This window comes from Sorex araneus, chromosome 1 (genome assembly GCF_027595985.1).
Source record: "Sorex araneus isolate mSorAra2 chromosome 1, mSorAra2.pri, whole genome shotgun sequence".
Taxonomy (NCBI): Eukaryota; Metazoa; Chordata; class Mammalia; order Eulipotyphla; family Soricidae; genus Sorex; species Sorex araneus.
Genome location: NC_073302.1, coordinates 249,138,008 through 249,159,272, shown reverse-complemented (window position 1 = coordinate 249,159,272; position 21,265 = coordinate 249,138,008). Strand labels below are relative to the sequence as shown.

General features: G+C 40.6%; 1 protein-coding gene across 1 annotated transcript in view; it reads left to right on the top strand.

Annotated features, from left to right (window-relative positions):
* Positions 1-4,858: 4,858 nt before the first annotated feature.
* TNFSF11 (TNF superfamily member 11) overlaps positions 4,859-21,265 on the top strand; it is a 34,589-nt gene continuing 18,182 nt past the window's right edge. The window contains exons 1-2 of the mRNA XM_004604590.2: positions 4,859-5,077; positions 11,925-12,092. Of these exons, the coding sequence (XP_004604647.2) occupies positions 4,859-5,077; positions 11,925-12,092 (387 nt within the window). The remainder of the gene's footprint in view (positions 5,078-11,924; positions 12,093-21,265) is intronic.

Here is a 21,265-nt window from a genome sequence, read left to right as displayed (position 1 = left end):
CACTTATGAAAATCCTCGATGAAGCCATAAATATAATTGTATTTAATAAATTTTTAAAAATTATTAAATTATTAGCTTGGTGGGCTATCCAAGAGGGGCAGAAGAATCAAACTCTAGTCGGCCGTGTGCAAAGCAAACGCCCTACCCGCTGTGCTATTGCTCCAGCCCATAAATTATATTTAATAAATTTAATTTTTTTAATTTTAAAAATGTTTAAAATCTATATTTTTAAACATTAGGTGGGACAAAATAAAAGTATTCATGAAGTGTTTATACAGCATAGCTAAATATGGCTGACTTGAGAAAAAGCAATTGTGTAACTCACTTGTCTGACAGACTATGCTTTCCAGATTTGGGTATTTGGCAGATATTATGTGGAGAATGAACAAAGTGAGTTTATCTACTTAAGAAAAACAATTCACAATATTTATTGCCAATGATACAGCTCATACTTTCAAAGACAAATTAGAATTTTGATAAAACATTTATCTGCCACTATGAGTTTAACTGCTTCAAATACTCAAGAATTTTCTGCTTAAAAAACAAAATCAGTGGTGATGAAAGAAATGTGTCAAGATTGAGAAGATCTATGGAACTCATTGGAGAAATATTTTCTAAATGACCTATGCCTGTTATTGCAAAATCATCCTATTCAAATAGAAAGATAGACCAATGCACATTATTGTACAGAAGAGGAACATCCACTAAGAAATGATCACAAGTTGAGTTTTGGTATAGTACAAAAGAAGAATTCCACAATTACCTGGAAAGGTAAACAAAACTTTCTCCTTTTTATTATGTTTGTAGGAAGTTGTATTTCTGCATATATTTTAAGGAAAAAACTATGTGGTACATCATATTGAGTACAGAAAAAAATGTGAATATTTAAAATATTTTAAAGCATATTTAATATTTATTAATTATCTTTACAAACTTAAGCAATGCAACCATTTACACTAGTATTTTATTATTAAATTTTTATTTCTTTTTACAAATATACAAGATGCTACCACAAAGGAGTAGAAAATTATCTGTTTTATTTCTAATATAGTAAGTATTGATAGGCATACACCACATTAAAAAAAGCTTTGGCATGTTGTGTCTCTGATTTTAAATATCAAAGAGATGCTGAGACTAAAAAGTTTAAGTTATATAGTTATTATAGATAATTGCACAAAATCTGAAATTTGCCCACATTCAAGTTTTCTTAAGTTTTGTGTCTTATATTAAAACCTGCAAAAACAGCATAACAAATACATGTACTTAATAGTCCTCCACATTGTTTGTATGTATTATGTCCTAAAGTTTTCTGTGTGTTTTCCTAATTAAATTAGGTTATTTAGACTGACATTATTTGGGGCACCTTACTCTTCATGTAGAGTCTTCTCAGTTAAACCACCTGTATAGGAATCCCCAAAACTTTTGTGTATTCTATTTTTGTTTGTTTTGGGGGAACCACACTAGGTGTGGCTCAGGGCTTACTCCTGAGTCTTTATTCAGGGATCACTCCAAGGGAATGGGGAGTCAAACGGAGCACTGGGGGTGAAAATTGGCTTTGCCATAATGCAAGACAAGCACTTTACCTGCTGTGCTACCTCTTTAGCCCCTCTATGTTCTTTCCTTTCATTTGTTCATTTGACCAACATTCACAAAGCACTGTAAAATAGTAGAAACATAAAGTTAGTGAATTCACTCAAAGAGAAGTAAATTAAAACTTATTTTTAAAAGTTTCAGAGCTGCAATAAGCATTTACACACAGAATCAAGAATAATCTTGCCATAACATGATGGTGCATGAAGCTCTTTAGATAAGTGTTTTTATGTTTTTAATATCTCCAGCATTCTATATGTTGATTTATGTATTGGTTTTGCCAGTTTACATTGCCACCAAAAATGTTTATTGGGATATCCTCATTAACTTTTTTAGAACATAAAGGAGTCTTAAGACAAAAGAGTTTGAGAGAAACTGCTTCAGCAAAATTATTAGCAGTGGATACTATTATTTTTTACTGCTGATAGCATAGCATGATTTCCTTTATTCATATGTTCCTTTTAATTTTCCAAAAATTATCTTTCATCTCTTCTTAGTTCAGAATGTCCAAGTTGGGTTAACTCAATGCCTTGACTCAAGAGAAGGATGTTTGATTTAGATGCACAACCTGATATAGCCAATCAAGCCTGTATGTAAAACTTACCTAGTATCTTTCAATTCGACGAACCACTAAATTTTACGTTAGTGGAAAAAAAAGTAGAAACACACCCATAGTTTGAAGAAATTCCAAGTTTTGAGAAATGTTAATCTAATCATTATGCTGTTTGCAACTGAGTATTGATATAAATGTGAATCTGCAATTTTATTCTTGGTCTTAGCATCTTAATACCCATAATTTTACTATGGCTTTGACAAAATTATACTGATTTTGGTAACAAATTAGCTGATGAATTGATCTCTTAATGTAATAGTAAATATGTTGATGAATTAATTATATGTAAGACACATCCAACTGGGCAGAAATATTAGACAAATAATCATACATTCATCCTCTATTTAAGACAGATCTCTGGTCACTTCTCTCTGGCTAATTATTACTCAGGGAAAGTTTTAATCGTTTTCTTTGACCAAAGTCTTCATTGACACCCACAATAATTTAGAACTTGACCCCATATTATTCTAATATGCTCATTATAACTTCAAGCTATCCATCACAATTTTATTTTTATAGTTATTATTTTCAGTTTATTATATTTATTTTATTTATATTTAAAATATTTATTATATTTCCTTTTCATTATGGCAACATTTTTCTTTCTGGTCTTGGGATCACACACATCAGTGCTTAGGGGCTACTCTCCACTCAGTAACCAGTAATCAATGCCTGTGGTGTTTGGGGGACCAGGATGCTGGGTGAGCCGGGGTCTCTGACCTACACTGCACATGTACTAGCCCTTTGTGCTGTCTCCCAGCCCACATGTTATCCTGAGACCCACTGCACCTAGTACCCTATCCTTAATGCTTGGCATATAGTGAATCCTTACTAATATATCTGTGGAGATAGGAAAAAGAGTACTTGAGAAACAAAAAACAAAGCAAAGGAAGCCAACATGGGTTAGGGGAGCAGAGAAGGATATCTGGAGAAGCAGCACATGGGCTGAGAGAGGAAGGGGAGGATGAGGCGGGGTAGTGTTCAAGGGGGATTAAGAAGTCAAATCAGATTGCCAAAAATCACTGGAGGTTTCTTTATCACAATTTAGGTTTTATACCAGCAATACTTAGAAATCATTAAAAGGCTGGAAGTATAAGAACAAGAAAATAATGCTCCTTATTTTGTGTTTCAAAAGGAAGTTGTTCAGGGATATTAAGATCGAAAGAAGTGAGACCAATTAAGTGATGTGATCAATTCAGGTGGTCTGGAGCGATAGCACAGCTGGTAGGGCCTTTGCCTTGCACGTGGCGGATCCGGGTTCGATTCCTCCCTTTCGGAGAGCCGCCGAGAGTATCTCGTCCACACTGCAGAGCCTGGCAAGCTACCCGAGACGCATTGGATATGCCAACAACAGCAACAACAAGTGTCACAATGGAGACGATACTGGTGCCCGCTCTAGCAAATCGATGAGCAATGGGACGACAGTGACAGTGATACAGTGTGATCAGTTCAGGTGAAAAAGTGTGGCCTGGAGTGGATTCGTGGCAAAGACTGGATTCCTTCATTTAGTCTTTTCCTCAATGGCTGGGGCTTAATAGCTAGAAGCAAACTAAGTAGAAAGCTTACACTTTTGCATGGGTTTTGTTTTGTTTTGTTTTGTAAGTGCTTTGCAAATTGAACTGACACAGAAGTAGATTGCACCTATCCCTCAGCCGGATCTCTTTCAAAGACAACTTTCAGTGTCTATGGTAGTCTGGCTCATTTCGAACTTGTTGCACTGCAAAAAACACTTTGAACACACGGGACACGTGCATATAGGAAGATGGATCTGTATCTTTCCAAATCTGTCAAATCTAAGGTGTAACCTCTTACTAGGAACCATGATAGTTTGTAGCTCCGGATTCCTGGGGATGTTCCATGCTGCTGCAACACAGGCACAGGGCTGGGGTGGGGGACAGACAGACGGACCTTCAGAGATGATCATATCCAATTACCCCCACCCGTCAAATATATAGGGGGACACTGAGACTCAGCGATCCAAGTACCTGAGGTCTGTCTGGACGTTACTTTTATCACCAAGCAAGCATGGGCGGGGAGCTGGAGCGATAGCAGAGCGGGTAGGGCGTTTGCCTTGCACGCCTCCGACCCAGGTTCGATTCCCAGCATCCCAGATGGACCCCTGAGCACCGCCAGGAGTAATTCCTGAGTGCAAAGCCAGAAGTAACCCTGTGTATTGCAGGGTGTGACCCCCAAATGCAAAATGCATAAAAAGCGACACCCATGGGCATCTCCCGCAGCCCATCTCCTCCAAGAAAGGCAACCCAGAATGCACCCAAGGCCTGAGGGATGGTTGGAACAGCCCACAGCCGCCTCCTCTGAAGGCCCCGGCGGGGAGGAGGCCTTCCAGCAGCGGGGGAGGGTGAGAGGAAGGAAGGGGAGCCAGGGGTGGGAGTGGAAGCGGCAGCCCGGCCCGGGGCTGATTGGTTCCTGAGCTCCAGCCCTCTCAAAGCGGTTTATAAGAGTTGGGGCGGCAGGGCGGCCCTGCCCGCTCGCCCGCGCGCCCCAGGAGCACTGCCCGGCTCCGAGCGCGCCGCACGTCTAGCCCGCCTGGCCCCGCGCCGGCTCCCGCGGCCTCCGGAGTTGACTTTGGAGCGGACGAGCGAGCAGCGGGGGCGAGGGAGGGAGGCGAGCGGCCAGGCTAGCGGGCCGAGCGCCATGCGCCGCGCCAGCCGAGACTACAGCAAGTACACGCGAGGCTCGGAGGAGATGGGCAGCGGCGGCCCCGGCGCCCCGCACGAGGGCCCCCTGCACGCCCCGCCGCCCGCGCCGCCCGCCGCCGCCGCCGCCTCGCGCTCCGTGTTCGTGGCCCTGCTGGGGCTGGGGCTGGGCCAGGTGGTCTGCAGCGTCGCCCTGTTCCTCTACTTCCGAGCGCAGGTGAGTGTCTGCGGCTCACCTCCCCGGGAGCGCGCCGACGGGGCGTACCCGCCCGGGAACTCCCCGCGCCAGCCCGGCAAGAAGCGTGCCGCCCGACTCGCTCGACCGCTGCAGATCGCGGGCAGAAACGGTCTCTCTGAAAGGGAGCGTTTTTTGCTTTTTGTTTTATTGTTTTGTCCCCCCCCCCTCCCCGGGACCAGTCCTGTGCGGGGCCGGCCGCGGGACGCCTCCCGTCTCGGCGCACGCACCCCACCGCCCCGCAGCGCTCTGCAGCCGCGCTCGCACGACCTGGTGCGTTTTGAATTTCCCCGCGAGAGACAGCATTGGCCGATCGCTTCTAGTGGAGACCGTGGCACACTTTCTCCCCCACTTACTTCCCTTTCTCACTTGCACCTAAGAATCAAAGTGGGGTGGGCTAGGGTGGTCTTCACTGAAGCATCTACCTCCTTCTTCTAGCCCTTCTTGGGATGAAATGTCAGTGCCGGGGCTGGCGGCTTTGCAGATTTGGTTTGGAACTTGAGGGCCACGTGGAGCGACGCGTACATGCGTGGAGGCGCTAAAGCACCGAGGTGGCGACGCTCTTGTCGGCAAATGGGTCGACGGACAGAATGGCCCGGGAAGCCGGGTCTCTGGACCAGGGCTGGGCTGCTGCGCTTTTCTGCAGGGGTTTCTGCGCTGGCGGGGCAAAGGCTCCCGGGAGGACTGACGCAGGGGCCCGCCCACTAAGACTGGCAGAGGAAGTAAGCAAGGTGTGTGTATGTGTGTGTGTGTGTGTGTGTGTGTGTGTGTGTGTGGCACGGGTGGTGGCACACCCCAGCAACAGCTTTGTTGCAGCTTAGTGTGCTGAGGACGACAGCTAGGAACTGCAGAGATAGTAGAAAGGAAGGGGTAAATATGTAATATTATGCTTTCTGGTGGTTTGTGCCCTTGTGTTTTCTTGGAAATTGCAGAGCAGTTGGTTGGATTCATTCAAATGTTCTTGTCTGGTGCTGTGAACCCTTTCGCAGAGGAAGTGGGGTGCTGACTGTGCAGTTTTTATGGGAAAGGAGAGCTGAGTTTGGACTTTATTGGTTTTCAGATTCAAAGGTGATTACCAAACCAAATTGGACCCATCAAAACATGGCATGGCTTGGGCTGTATGGGTTTTTGCCATGTGCCAGGGTCTTGAACTTGCAACCCTTAAGATTGGGGTTTTAGTAAAATTGTGCACTGATTTTGTAGCTTTAAAACATAGGCTTTTAGTTAATAAGACAAAGCACTAGTCTTGTTTCATAAAATTAGTTTGAGAACCTAATAAAACAAAGGTTAAAAGTATGAGGAGCAATACTTCAGAGCTTTTGTATGTTTATAAAAATTAACTTTCCTCGTTGAGATTTTGTGTCCTTCAAAGCCTTTGAGTGAATTGCTCGCAACATAGATCATACTGATCTATATGAGAGTGATAAGGTGCTTTTGATTTCATTTCAGAGTACCCCAATCAAATCAAGAATGTGTGCTGTATCGTTTCCCCTCCTGGCATTTCCCCTCCCCTCCAAAAATGCTTGTCTATTGAGTGCCTATAATTGCACAGAGCACTGTTAATTGCCATGAAGTCAAAGGTAAAATAAATTATTTAATATCCAATATCCATGCACTAAGTTCTTGGCATGGTGCCAGGAAATTGGAGGGACCTAAAACAGCACACAAAAGTTCTAATAAGTGGAGAGAGAGACAGAGACAGAGAGACAGAGACAGAGAGACTTAGTAAAAGAGCCAAGAACAAAATACAACGATGCAGTAGTTCTTTACCTCTTATTTTCTCAAACATCTTCTGAGCATGACATTTTCATAGCGGTAGTAGTAGGATGTGAGTGTTCAGTATTGAAAGAGCAGTAGAGAATGAATGGGGTTCTAGGGACTATGCACAGTTTAGATGGACGGAATGCTTGGAGGTCAGTGCGGGCATCTAGGGAAGAGTGATTTGCTGGACTAGTCTGTGTTGTTTCTCCTTAGGAATCCTCAGTTTTATAGTTCTGGGCTGCTGAGGGATTATGCCATATGAAAGTCACTTATTATCTTGCAGTCTTTTTTTTTTTCTGGTTTGTTTTGGACCACACCCAGCAGTGCTCAGGGCTTACCTCCGACTGCGCTCAGGAATCACTTCTGGTAGGCGTGGGGGACCATATGGAGTACTGATCAAATCTGAGTTGACTGCATGCAAGGCAAACACCCTACTTGTTGTGCTATTGCTCTGACCCATAATTTCACACTCTTGATGTCAAATAGATAGAAGTAAAACTCTCAAAACTATTTCCAAGTGAATAAGCAAGTTCGGAAACCTAGCTAACACATTTTCATTTGGAGAATTTAGTGTCAATAGATATCTGGGCACAATTTTCTTAAATGTCACAGAGATTTGGTTTTCTCCAAAACTTATGCAAAGACTTAGCCATTAAATTGAACCAAATTTTGCACTGCATGTTTAAAAGGTCATCCCCTTCACTAATATTAGTAGCAACCTGCTCATCAGAATGTCTGGTATCTGGTTGCATCTTATTGAGTATAGCTTCTATGTTTGCTCCCTAAAAGACTCCTGATAATTTAGAGATATATTCTTAAAACTTAGAAATAAAACACTCTAGTATATATATATAGGATTTGTTTTAAAATAATACATGGTGAGGGTGAAAGGTAGAAGTGATTTTTTATAGATTTAAAAGATTGGTGACTTTGAATATTGTTGCAGCTGGTAGTTGGTACTTAATTGGTACTTGGGGGTTCATTCCAAAGGTCTTTCCACTTTTATTTATGCTAAAAACCCTCTTCCTAAGTTTTGGCTAAGTGAATAGTTCCCATCTACTATCATTGATCTAACATTTTCACTTGAATTAGCTCCTTTGAACTAGAACTCAAAATCAAAGTTTGTTTTTTTTTTCCCCGCTAAAGTTTTGGGTCAATACTTGGGGTTTTGGAATACATTTGAATTAGAATGAAATCATCTAGTATCAGGTAACAGATTTGCAGTTTACAGTAAAAAAAATGAGAACAAGGAGTCGGTTTTATTGTTTTTGTTTAAAGAAAGGGGGAAAATGATATAAATCCTCAAGAAAAAAAGCTTAATTCCATTTTTAAAACACTTAGAAGAATGTGAGAATAATGTAAAAATTTCAGTAACAATTTTCCCCTTCTTGTGTTTGAATAGTTAAAAATGAATCAACTCTTGAATGTTTGCAGATTGCCTATGTCTAGATTTAAAAAAACACCCTACTGTACTAAATCCAGTGTGGATTGGCTTTTCCCCCACCAACTTTGCCAAAGAAAAAATAGTGTGTGGCTTTTGCTATATATTTACCACATAGTATTCATACTTTGGTTTACAAAGGGTTGGGGGGGGGGGACTCTAAAAATTTGCTTGTAAAATTTGTGTTTTTTTTTTAATTCAAAGAGCCGTTTTTAAAGTTTAGTGTTTAGCTCCGAGATAGCTTTGAAGAAAATGCAAACTTTGTTTCCCTTCTAACTCCCACCCACTCAATGCACAGTCGAGCCCTGACTAGTCCAGGAGAGCGGCAGCCACTACTGAAAATCTGATTTTCAGTGCTTGTTTGAAAAAACCAAAAAACCCGAAACCCATCGGATAACAAAGTAGCACAAATGTCAAGCATCCTGCCTCTTTTCACCCCAGAAATGATTTAGTTACAAGGAAGTGTAAAAAAAGAAGTGTTTGTTTCTATGAACTGCATGATCTGATAAACTGCCTTGAAAACGGTCGTTTTAAATCAGATATTTGCGTTTTATTTGATGTTTCAGATTTTTTCAGGGTACATTAGCTTTATTTGTAACTCAGTTTTTTGTGGTTTGGGGGTGCATTTCTTTGTGCAAGTTGCACAGAGGTAAGAACTGCTTGTTTTCTTCACTCCCTCATTCGCATGATCTGGCCCAGTGTCTGGTGTGTTCAGCTTACTAAAAAAGCTTTGCAGCTAATTTGCAACAAACAAAATGGTTTCTAATTTGTAAGGTGCGCATTCTTTAATTACTAACGCAGACTAGCTTAACCGGACTGAGCCAATTCTCTGCAGTTTGCTGTGTGCCAGGGGACCTTTTGATCTTGGGGTCTGCAACAGATGCACATGCAAGTGTCTGCGAGCACAGGGCCACCTTTCTGCCCTGCGCTGCATCCTCTCCTGGATGGAGCTACTCAGGAGCAGATGCCCTCATGCATCTGGCTCTGACCAGCAGCCTTTACTCCTCCCTTTTCTCCTGGTCTCCATTTGCAGGATGGAGGCTGCAGGAGCACTAGGACAGAAAGGCAGGTAGAGTTTAAACGGAAATTTCTAATGTTTCCCTCATCCTTAAGTCCTTGTAATGTATCTTTATGATAATGCCATGCTGTGTGATTCCCTTGGAGAAAAGACTTAGGAACCTTTTATTTTTCAGTTCTGATAAGACTTTCCAAAGCCATGGCTCTAACCTGTACTTTAAAGAGTCAGTCAGGAGGTCCTTTTTCTTTGGAGAAGTTGGTTAGATTGGTTGGGTGGGTGGATTCAGAGCTTGGCCTTTTTTTTGTTGGTTTGTTTGTCAAGAGGAGGAGAAAAAAAATGTTTGCAATTTATTTCTTCGCATCAAAACATAAAATATTATTAGCTGTTTTGGTGGTGACTCCCAAGTGGTACTCAGGGGCGCCTCCCACTGGTTTTTAGCTGACCAGACTGGCAGTTCAATGCAAGAGCCTGAAGGGCAATGATGCTTGGGACCTGTGTTGCCAGGGGTTACATGGGTTTCTCAGATCCAGCTCCAGTATCTCTAGGGCTCTACTGGGTGATGCTCTGGAGAGCAAGTAGCACCCTTGATCAAACCTGCGTCTGCTGTGTGTATGCAAGGCACCTACCTTAACCTTTGTACTAGCTCTTAGCCCTTGTTGCAGTAGTTTTGCACTAATACGTATGACTTATAAAAAACATAAAATCGATTTTTAAGAAAATTTGAAGCCATGTTAATAGTTGAAAGTCTATGTATTTGGTATTATTTCCCCCCCCCCCATTTCTTTCACCCTACATTTTATTGAGATTCTGTGATTTACAATACTGTTTATAATGGTTTCATGCATTCTATCTCAAAGGTAAATGTATTTCGGAATCACCAGGAATCTGGTTAGCACGCAGAGTCCTAGGAACAGTACATTCTACACTGGTCTTGCCAACGTGTTTCTAACAAGCTCCGGTGAGCCCAGTACAGGCAGGGGGTGGGACTAAACTAACCAGAGCTGAGTCGGAGGGATTTCTCTTCTGTTGGATGATGCTCAGATTGTCAGCTTAGCTGGTCAGTAGGACTAGAGCTTAGCCAATTTTAGGGTCCCCCAGGCATTTCCCCATGACCACCACATTGTTCTTTAGCTTGGCAGTTTTCTGGTGGTGAGCCAACTGCGGCCTATGCTGGATTCTTCTTTCTTGAGGTCTGAACCCAATGACCCTTCGTATAAGTTGCCCAGCTTTTCTGGTTGTGTGGGATACTTAATGCCATAAGGGAAATGTTTCAAAGTATGTGATTGAAAGCTTTCCATATTTTAAAAGCTCGCATATTCTGTTCATGCTAATTATGGTAAAGAAAATATGAAAGACAAATATGAGTTGCAAATAGTTTGGCTTCATGAATGATCCCTTGTTTGTGATCCTGGTTAATGCTTCTGTTTGTATGACTTGAATCATAAAATTTATATCAGTGGGTGCCTATTTATTGAAAGACTGCCATTTCATTTGGAGAATTTTAGATGCAGATAGAAAACTGTTTAGCTAATTAACCAGCATATATTTATGGAGGTTTTGAAAAAGATAATTAATTCAGGAAACTAGAGAGTTGGAATTAATTGAACTTTGGTTTCATGACTCCCCTCCCCCAATTTCCTTTTAATCTAGATTATACCTAGTATAAAGCAAATGCATATGAAATACCTTGGATTTTTGGGAGAAGAAAGTAAATTACTCTAATTTTAAAAATAACTGATAACTAATATCTTTACTGGGGGCAGCAGACAGCACTGCAAAGACTTATCAGCCTCAGGGAAAAGTGGGTGAGTTAAAAAAAAGAGTATAACTTAAAGAAACACTGATTGTCATACCAGTTGCAATCAGTTTATGAACTCAGTGGTAATATATTGGGTGGGACAATTGCTTCCATGACAAGACTTTGAATCTTCCTTTTCCCTGCTTTGTCTCTACAAAGCATGGGACTGCAAATGTCACACATTGCCAGAGACAGCATCTTAGACAGGTACCACTCCAGGCTGAGAAACATGCGTAAGAAGCTGATGAAAAGGAAAATGGTGCTTATGACAGTCTTTTTTCTTTGGGCCCAGGGAAGGATGTCCTCCATCTTTTCTTTGGCTAGTTAAAATGTATCTAGATTAAGGAAAAAGGCCCATTACATGGGGTAACATGGTAGCTGCAGGTGATGTTAATTTCACTTGATTTATACAAGCTCCAGTTCCTGGGCTTTTAGTTACCCCAGTTGGCTTCAGAATCCCATCTAGCCTGCTTCATATATGACTTAAGGAGAAAAGTTTTTTCTATAGAATTATATGTTCATGTGTGATTTCCTTGATACCCTGTCCTCACTATGAGGATTTTTCTCATCACCAAATGTTTTTGATAATTTCTTGGTAAAGCACATGGGTGCACATGGATCATGGATGATAGCAGTGTAGCAAAATGAATTGGAAGTAAAGTTTTCATCAACTGGAAGGAAATTGCTCATTGTTGAGTTATGGTTAATCCCTGGATACAAAAAGTCATACTAGTACAACATTTTTAAAGTCCTCCTGAAATAGAATGACTTATGCTAACCAGTCTAATACACTTACTTTCCCCCCTTTCAGATGGATCCTAATAGAATATCAGAAGATGACACATACTGCATCAATAAAATTTTCAAACTCCACGAAAACACAGATTTGCAAGACACAAGTCTAGAGAGCCAAGACACAAAATTAATACCTGATTCTTGTAAGAAAATCAAGCAGGCCTTTCAAGCAGCTGTGCAGAAGGTGAGTGCACGTTGAGATCACCCACTCAGGGCATCTTGTAGATGCTACTAATACGAGAAATAAGAACCGGCTATGTGCTTTTGATTTTACTTTTTCCTGTGTGATTTGTACAAGGATAAGAATTTTCTAAAAGTTCTAGTAAAATTATTTTGAAGTAAGTAATATTTGATTATAGTAATACACAAACATCTCTTTTCTTTTTCTTGTCTCACTCCTTGTACTCAAATTCTCTTTCATTGTCTTTATTCTTTCCTTTCACTCCCCGTGCTCTATTTTTCCCTCCCTCCTTTCTTTACCTTCCTCCATTTCTTTTGGTGGGGATTTGGCCTTACCTGCAGTGCTCTGGCCTCTGTGTCCAGAGGTCACTGCTGGCAGTGCTCTGGGGACTATATAGCAGCACCAGAATGGTGCTGGGGATTAAACCAGGTTCAGCCGCATATAAAGCAAGCACCCTTGTGCTATCTCTCTGGCTTCTCCTTCCTTTTCTTTTCTTTTCTTTTCTTTTCTTTTCTTTTCTTTTCTTTTCTTTTCTTTTCTTTTCTTTTCTTTTCTTTTCTTTTCTTTTCTTTTCCTTTCTTTTCTTTTCTTTTCTTTTCTTTTCTTTTCTTTCTCTCCTTTCTTTCTTTTTTTTTTGAGGGATCACAACTAACTTTTGCTCAGGTCTTTTTACTCCTGGCTCTGTGCTCAGCAGTCATTCCTGGCAGCTTGTGGGACAGTGCGTGGGGCCGAGGATCCAATCTGGGCCAACTGCATGTAAGGCTGTGACATCCTCCCTACTATACTGTCGCTCTTGCCCACCCCTACTTCCATTTCTTGATGAATTTAAATTTCACACTTGGACAGAATGGTTTATGATTGTCAATTGGTCACTTAGCTTATTTGAATTCCCTGAACCAGAAACCATTCTCTTAATTCCCAGCACTCTCTGGTAATTATTTAATATTTGGTTTTGTAGCTGGAGGATCTTCTATTACACATTGGTTGGTCTAGAAGTCTGTTGAGAATTACTGTAGCTGTCTGATGGGGAGGTGGTAAGGGGGCAGAGCAGTAAATGATATGGTGGGTGAGATGGGGAAATGTGTATTTTCTCATATTCTTACACTGGGAGAGCAGTGTAAGAAGGGGACAAAGAAAATTAATGACTTTTTTTTCACCAACAGCTCCATTGAGAGACATTAATGACACAACCCTGTTTTACCTTTCTGAGTAAATTACTTGGAAATTCTGCAGCCTTCGAATTGTTTTTCTATTTGACTCCTCCAAAAACTGGGTAGAAACCCAACAGTGATTCAGTGGGTGCACATCTGTGTGCACTGCACATTTTGTATATATCTATGTGTACTGCCCATTTCATACATACCTGTGTGCACTGCACATTTTGTACACATATGCTTGGATTCTTGAATCTCTCCAAGTCTCTCACTCTCTGTAACTTCCTGGGGTATCTCTGCTAATTTTAGAGTAAATCTTAAACTTCTCAAATATCTTAAATCAAAATTGAATTTTAATTTAGTTTATTGAAAAAAATTCACATGTACTCACAGCATTTTTTCTAAAAAACGAGCTTGGATGTTAGAGGTAGGAAAATGAAGTACCCCTTAAAGCTGATATATATTGTATTTTATCAAATCTTAGTTATTACTAATTTTTAAATTTTGTTATGAATTTGTAAATCACAAACAAAAAGAAAAATGTATTGACTAAAAAATCAAGTATGACAATCTGTGTTTTAATTTTAGAAATACTAAAATGTAACAAATGTTCATCATAGAATCAACAAAGTACACATTGCTATAATGTATGCAACAAAGAATATTTCTTGTAAATATTGCATTTTTATTATTATTAGTTTTAATAATAATAGGTACTTAGCTTTATGCAACTAATACCCAATGTGACTTTGGAATTGGTGTTCTTAATGTCTGATAATATCTGAGCTACAGCAATAGAATTCTGCTTGCCTATTGATTTTTTTGTCATTTTATTTAATGTGGTCTCTTTTTTAATTCATCTCTTACATACCCTTAATTAAAGTAATTCTGGTTGGATAAATTATTCTGGTTGTTAAATAAATTTCTACTTAGTGTGTTTGTATCATCTCATGTTGTGTCTCCTTAAAAATGAAGAAATTAATTTATAATTTCATTGGTATTCTGGTTCTTAAAATTGTCATTTTTGTTTCTTCTAGAAGAATAATTTTGTAAGATTAGTCAACAAAATAAATAATGTAAAGAACCAAATAGCATTAGAATTTTTTATGAGGATGCAACAATGGTTTATCTTAGCAGGTTGAAGAAGAAAAATGTTTTGTAGATGCTGAGAAATATTAAAAAATTTTACATTTATTCCTGCTGAAAATTCTTTAGAAAATAGAAGTGGTGGATTCTTTTTTATTCTTGAAAATTGATTTTTTTCATTTTTTTATTAGTGAATCACCATGAGGAGACAGTTACAGATTTACATATTTTTGTGCTTGTGTTTCAGTCATACAATGCTCAAGAAAGCATCCCTCCACCAGTGCCATTCTCCTCCACCGATGATCCCAGTATCCCTCCCACCACCCAATCCCTCCCCCCCACCCCACCCTGCCTCTGTGGCATGGCATTCCCTTTTGTTCTCTCTCTCCTTTTGGGTGTTTTGGTTTGCAATAGAGGTGTTTAGTGGCCATTGTGGCCAATCTATAGTCAACTTTCAGCACGCATCTCCCATTCCGAGCGAATCCTCCAACCACCCACTTGGTAGACTTGGTGTTCCCTTCTCTATCTGAGCTGCCTTTCCCCCCAGCATGTGAGGCCAGCTTCCAAGCCCTGGAGCAAATATCCTGCTACTTATTTCTACTATTCTTGGGTGTTAGTCTCCTATTCTATTATTTTATATTAGAAGTGGTGGATTCTTGAAGTTGTTCTAAATAGCTCAAGCTAAAAGAAAAAGCTTATAACTGAAAATAGGAACATTCCTCTGAAGTTCAGGAATGCAAAGATACTTACCGACCTCATTATTTAGTGTTTGTGCATGCTAGATAATGCAATTACATAAAATAATAAAATGATAATAGATACATATAAGAAGAAAAACATATAATTGTATTATTGAAAAAATTTAAAAGAAAGTAATGGGATATAAGCACAATAAAAGTTTGTAAAACTTAAAATGTTTGTGATACTTGGATAATCCCATTTAAAAAGTGTAACAGTTATGGGGCTAGAGAGTATAGGGGTTAAAGTATTTGCCTTGCATGCAGCTGACTCAGGTCTTATCATCACACCAAGTATGGTCCCATAACATTATCGGAAATGATCTGTGAGCACAGGACAAAAAGTAATTCCAGGAGCACTGCTGGGTGTGGCCCCAATAACAAAACAAACAACAACAATGAAACCCCAAATCTAAAAAGAATCCCAGGGGGCTGGAGCGATAGCACAGCGGGTAGGGTGTTTGCCTTGCACACGGCCAACCCAGGTTCGAATCCCAGCATCCCATATGGTCCCCTGAGCACCGCCAGGAGTAATTCCTGAGTAGAGCCAGGAGGACTCCTGAGTAGAGTCCCCTGAGCAGAGCCAGGAGTAACCCCTGTGCATCGCCAGGTGTGACCCAAAAAAGCAAAAAATAAAAAAATAAAAAGAATCCCAAATGTGGAGAGCATGAATGAGAGAACACTTTCATAATTTGTTCATGTTGGAAAATTAAATTTAACAAAGAACGCACAAGTCTTACAGTAATTAAACTTGAAATCTTTACAGAGACACTTAAAATAAGATGGAGCATTGGTATCTGTCTTTGTTTTATTTGGGTTTGGGCCCACACTTAGTGGTGGTCAGGGCCTACTCTTGCTTCTGTGCTCAGGGATAACTTTTGGTGGGAGTCAGTGTGTATGTGATTCCTGACCGTATGTGGTGCAGGCCAGCTATTGTCAGGCAAGTGCTTTTACCCCTATATCATCACTCTGGCACAGGACTTATCGTAAAGACATTACTAGGCAAAGTCATTACTTGAGCAAAGGCTGGGAAACAAATCCATGAAAGAGAACTACTTAGTGTGGACCGTGTGTGTGTGTGTGTGTGTGTGTGTAGATTAAAAAAAAACACCTGGGCAGCCCTCAGTGGTGCTTGGGGCGTACGTAGGCAGGCCTCCTCTGAGAAACGCTTAGGTGCAACAGTGTGGGCCTTATGATTCAGTGCTTGGCCCCGAGGTGCTGGGGACCACCAGAGCTACCCCCAGGGTGCTAAGTCAGAGCTTGCAGTACCTGGGATCGAACTCAGGACCTGGCACATGCTAGGCATATGCACCTCCAGTCTAAGTTCCTAAGTGAGAACAGATCCCATTTAGAGAGAGAACTCAGCTTCCTGGCTGTCCTGTGACTCTACTGTTTCAACTTTCACCCTCTGTCTGCCCCATCACAACTTTCCTGTTTCCTTTGCGCTTTCGGAGTGGCTGCCTCCAGTGTCTGATAAACTGACTTGAACTTAGAGATGAGCAGTATGGCAGGATGGTCACTTTGGGGGGATTATTTGGGGAGCCTTCTGGAGATACTGTGTTTTGCTTTATTTATTGATTAATTGATTGATCGATTGGATCACAGTGATATACCCAGTTACAAAGTTGTTCATGATTTGGTTTCAGTTATATAATGTTCCAACTGTGTTTCACTTTTTTTTCTTCTTTTTTTTTTTTTTGGCTTTTTGGGTCACACCCAGCGATGCTCAGGGCTGACTCCTGGCTCTGTACTCAGGAATTACTCTTGGTGGTGCTCGGGGGACCATATGGGATGCTGGGAATCAAACCTGGGTCGGCCGCATGCAAGGCAAACGCCCTACCTGCTGTACGATTGCTCCAGATCTGCAGTGTTTCACTTTAGAGAAGTAATTCTAATTCTGAGTGGTTCAGTGTCTGGCAAATTGCAGGGACAAAGTTTTGTGTACAGACACGAAAAATCAACTGCCCTAATCCAAAGCACACTGCCTGAATTTTACTAATAGACTGATATAGCTTGCAGACACGTGTAGAACTTTAATTTGACATTTATTATTATTATTATTGTACTTTAGAATTGCCTCTATGATGGAAGGGTAATAAACATACACGTAAGTTGTCCTTTTTTAAAAAGATAAGAAACTGTCACAGCATACCAATCTATATTTTGAGGTGGTAGTTACCATTTATTTTTCCATGACAGAAGGATATTTGGAAAGATGACAAATCTTATCTGTACATTATCATTAAAATCAACCAATGTTTTTATTAAGTCACATACTGTGCTAGACACTTTGCCAGAACTTCTATAACCAAAGATTTTCTCTTCTCTCATCCTTGACAGATAATGAGTTGCCAAATGTGTATTTCTTTGAGGAGGATTATTGGTTAATGTGACATTTTACACATCTTGCCACAATTATCAGATTTCTTATTTTTCTTGCCAGTGATGACAATAGGATAAATTTATCAGGCACTCATAAATAGGTTTCTATCTTAGTTTTAGATTGAGTGAATCCATAAAACAAAATGACATGTGGTTGCAGTTATTATTGAGAGATCAACCGATCCCATAGTAACAAAAGCTGGGCATAAGCACAATTATATGTGTGCAAAATATGGTGTTTTCCCAGCCTGTACTTTGGTAGACAAGTAATGCTGTTATTCCCGCCCTCACTTTTTTTGTGTGTTTGTTTGTGGCTAGGTCTTCTTGGCCTTTTCTTCCCCTTTGGCACAGAATTCTGAAATCCTCTTAGTGATTCAACCCTACCAACCTCAATTTACAAAGTCCATTGTAACAATCTATGGCAATAAAGAAAACACTAAGACAGACATGGCATCCAATTTATAGAGCAATTCCTGTTTCCCGTCTTGGAAGCCCCTCCAGCCTCTGCCATCATAGGAAGTGGTGAGCTAGAACCTGGGTAAGGGCTTGCTCTGAGTGACCCTCAAACCTGCTGGCCATTTTAGGTGGAAAGTCATCTCCTCATGCAATAGGTTCTGAGGCCCCACAGCTATGACCCCATTTGACTTAAGGAGACCAGGACCCCACTTGACTTAAGGAGACCAGGTTGTTGGTTTTACATGGGCTGCATGTTCATGAAAAACCTTCAAAAGCTAAATGGCAAAGGTATTTGAAAGGTTTAGAGCCAGGAGAAAGATCAGTATGCAAATTCCACAAATCATTGCTCTCCAAAGTAGATGTAAGATGACTCTCAGGGTCATTGGAGAAAGCATAGTCTAGCAGTGTATACATATTTTGTAATAATAGCTATAAAAGCTACATTTTTGTAACTTTTTAAAATATGCCAACCATACAATGAATTATTTTTAATATTTAAATAATTATGTTCAGTGAAGGAATTAAGCAATTTTCTCCAAAAGACCAGCACAATTAGAAATATATAGGCATCATGGAATGCATCAGGACAGACTTGTCACTTGGCTCACATTTGAATATGTCATACCCAGTTTAGTCTCATGAATCAACAAAAAAATGACTGAACTCTACAGCTAATATTTTAAAACATGAACAGGACATTAATCAACTCATAAGGACATTTAGAATGTTATAATCTTGCTTCATATTTACCTGATGTTTTACCAGTATTACCATTGACAATTATTAATATTATTGTCTGAGATAATAGTGACTCAACCCTATAACAGTCAGTTGTGACCTTTTGATTTTATTCATGTAGTCCTAAGTCCTTTTGAGTAAACCCACAGATCTCCATAGATGGACATTTCTAGAAGGAAAGCCTTATCATATGAACTGAAAATGGGTCTCTGACATCTGATAAAAGTATAATTTTAGAAAACAAATTTTACTCCAGAATATGAAAGACCAATGATAATAATGCTTACCAATGATTTATCTTGTTGACTTATCTGTGACCAATCATTTTCTGGAGTCAATACCTCTGAGCCCACAAAAAGTTCACTGTATCACTGTATCACTGTCATTCCGTTGTTCATCAATTTGCTTCAGCGGGCACCAGTAACGTCTTCATTTGTCCCTGCCGCACACTAGTGTAGCCCAATGGTGTCTGCTCGCTCCAGGAACACAAAGAGCATGTTGTTGTTACTGTTTTTTTGGCACATCAAATATGTCACGGGTAGCTTGCCAGGCTCTGCCGTGTGGGGAAAAATGAAAAAATAAAAAATAAAAAAATAAAAAAAATAAAGAGGTCGTGGCCGCATGTTTCAGGAAAAATAGTGTCTCTCTTCCGAGAGCTTTTTTATAGTCTCTGGATCTTGGCCGTTGATGAGATTACACGGTGCACATGGGGGAGTGGGGGATGTTGTGGGTGTGACTGCCAAGCTACTGGAAAACTGGAGATCTGAGTGGAGGAGGCCCAGTCTTGATCTGAGCAGGCTTGGAAATCTCAGCCATGGGTCCCGCATACCTGGGTTCCTCTGTCTGTTCCTTCATGGGTGAGGCTCGTCTGATCATGTGGAGAGTGTCCTTGAGCATGTCTGTGGCTGGGTTCTAGAGATTTTCAGCTGCCGGGGCTCTGCTTGGGGTGGGGAGGGAAACTCAACTTGCGCTCCTCTGAGGGGGCCCCTGTGAAGACAGCGTGGCATGGGGGCAGGAAATTCTGTATTGCGCTCTTCTGGGAGCTTTGTTTTATAGTCTCTGGATCTTGGCCGGTTGATGAGGTTATTGAACAAAAAGCTACTGGATAGGAAACTAAGACCAAAGCTAAAGCTGCTGAACAGTGAATTTTTTTTATTGAATCAATCAATTTATTGAATCACGAGGTGAGATACAGTATTGTTCATGATTGCATTCCAGTCATAGTTGTTCCAACACCCATCTCTCCACCAGTGTAATTTTCCAGCACCAGTATTCCCAGTTTCCCTCCCACTCCTTCAAGCCACCCCTCACCCCAGCCTGCCTCTATGGCAGGCACCTTTCTTCTCTCACTCTCTCTTTCTCTTTTTAGGCATTATGGTTTGTGATATAGTTGGTGGAAGGTTATCATCTATATCCCCTTACCAGCTTTCAGCAATCCGTTCTTGTCCAGAGTGATCATTTCCAACTAGTATTGTCATAATGGACCCTCCTCTATCTTAATTACCCTCCACCTCCCACACCATCAACTAACCACTAACTAGTCCCTCCCAATCCATTTTCCTTGGACTTGAACAGTGAATTTTTTTTTTTTTTGCTTTTTGGGTCACACCTGGCGATGCACAGGGGTTACTCCTGGCTCTGCACTCAGGAATTACCCCTGGCTGTGCTCAGGGGACCATATAGGATGCTGGGAATCGAACCCGGGTCGGCCGCGTGCAAAGCAAACGCCCTACCCGATGTGCTATTGCTCCAGCCTGAACAGTGAATTCTTATGTGAAGTTCTTCTTTGATGTTGTTGTTTTTAATTCTCTGAGAAATTAGTACATACATGATCTCATTGCCGGATTCACAATTTCAATGCAAAAATCCCCCTGTAACTTAGGACACCCAAGATTTGCAAATATACTTGGATCCCCAGTTCAGTAGTCACTGTTACTTAGTAGAGTGTAAACTAAAACAAAAAGGGCCATCAGAGAACTTATTTAAGGTAGAAGTGACTTCTCTTGTATGTGGTAATCCAGAGGTGAGCCTCCAGGGCTTCATAATTGTCAGTAGACATCTATCTCTGGGCCCGATTCAGCATCTCCATTTGTTTTCATTTTCAGATGGAGAAGTGGGGGGGGGGGTGGAGAGGGATCAAGGGCAGCACCTGGGAATTAAGACACCTGCTTTTCCATTGGCCTCCTGTTAAGTGGAACTTACTCATTAGTACATCTTGCTGCAGCAGAAGCTGGGCAACATTGTTTGTCTCTAGCTAAAAGATCATTTGCCACCAATGCTTGAGGAAGATGGTTGCCTTTAATTTAAAGAGGAAAGGATGCATTTTAGGGAAAAATAGTTACTCTCTGATTCATTAAACCCTACCTAGGCAGGAAAGTGGGCTCACCATATTAGCAGAAATTAATTTTTGTAATATATGTCTATAAAAATAGAAATGGTCAAAATTCTATTTTTCAAAGGTCTTTTACTCTAGGATGATTATGTTTTAGAAGACAAAGACTCTTACAACTAGATTTAAGTATGTTCCTTTTTGCTTGAGGAACTTTCAAAAATCTGTCTAGATGCACCTATTTGTAATCTTTGAGTAAACTTTGCTTGTCTCCTGAATAGTTTTAAATACATT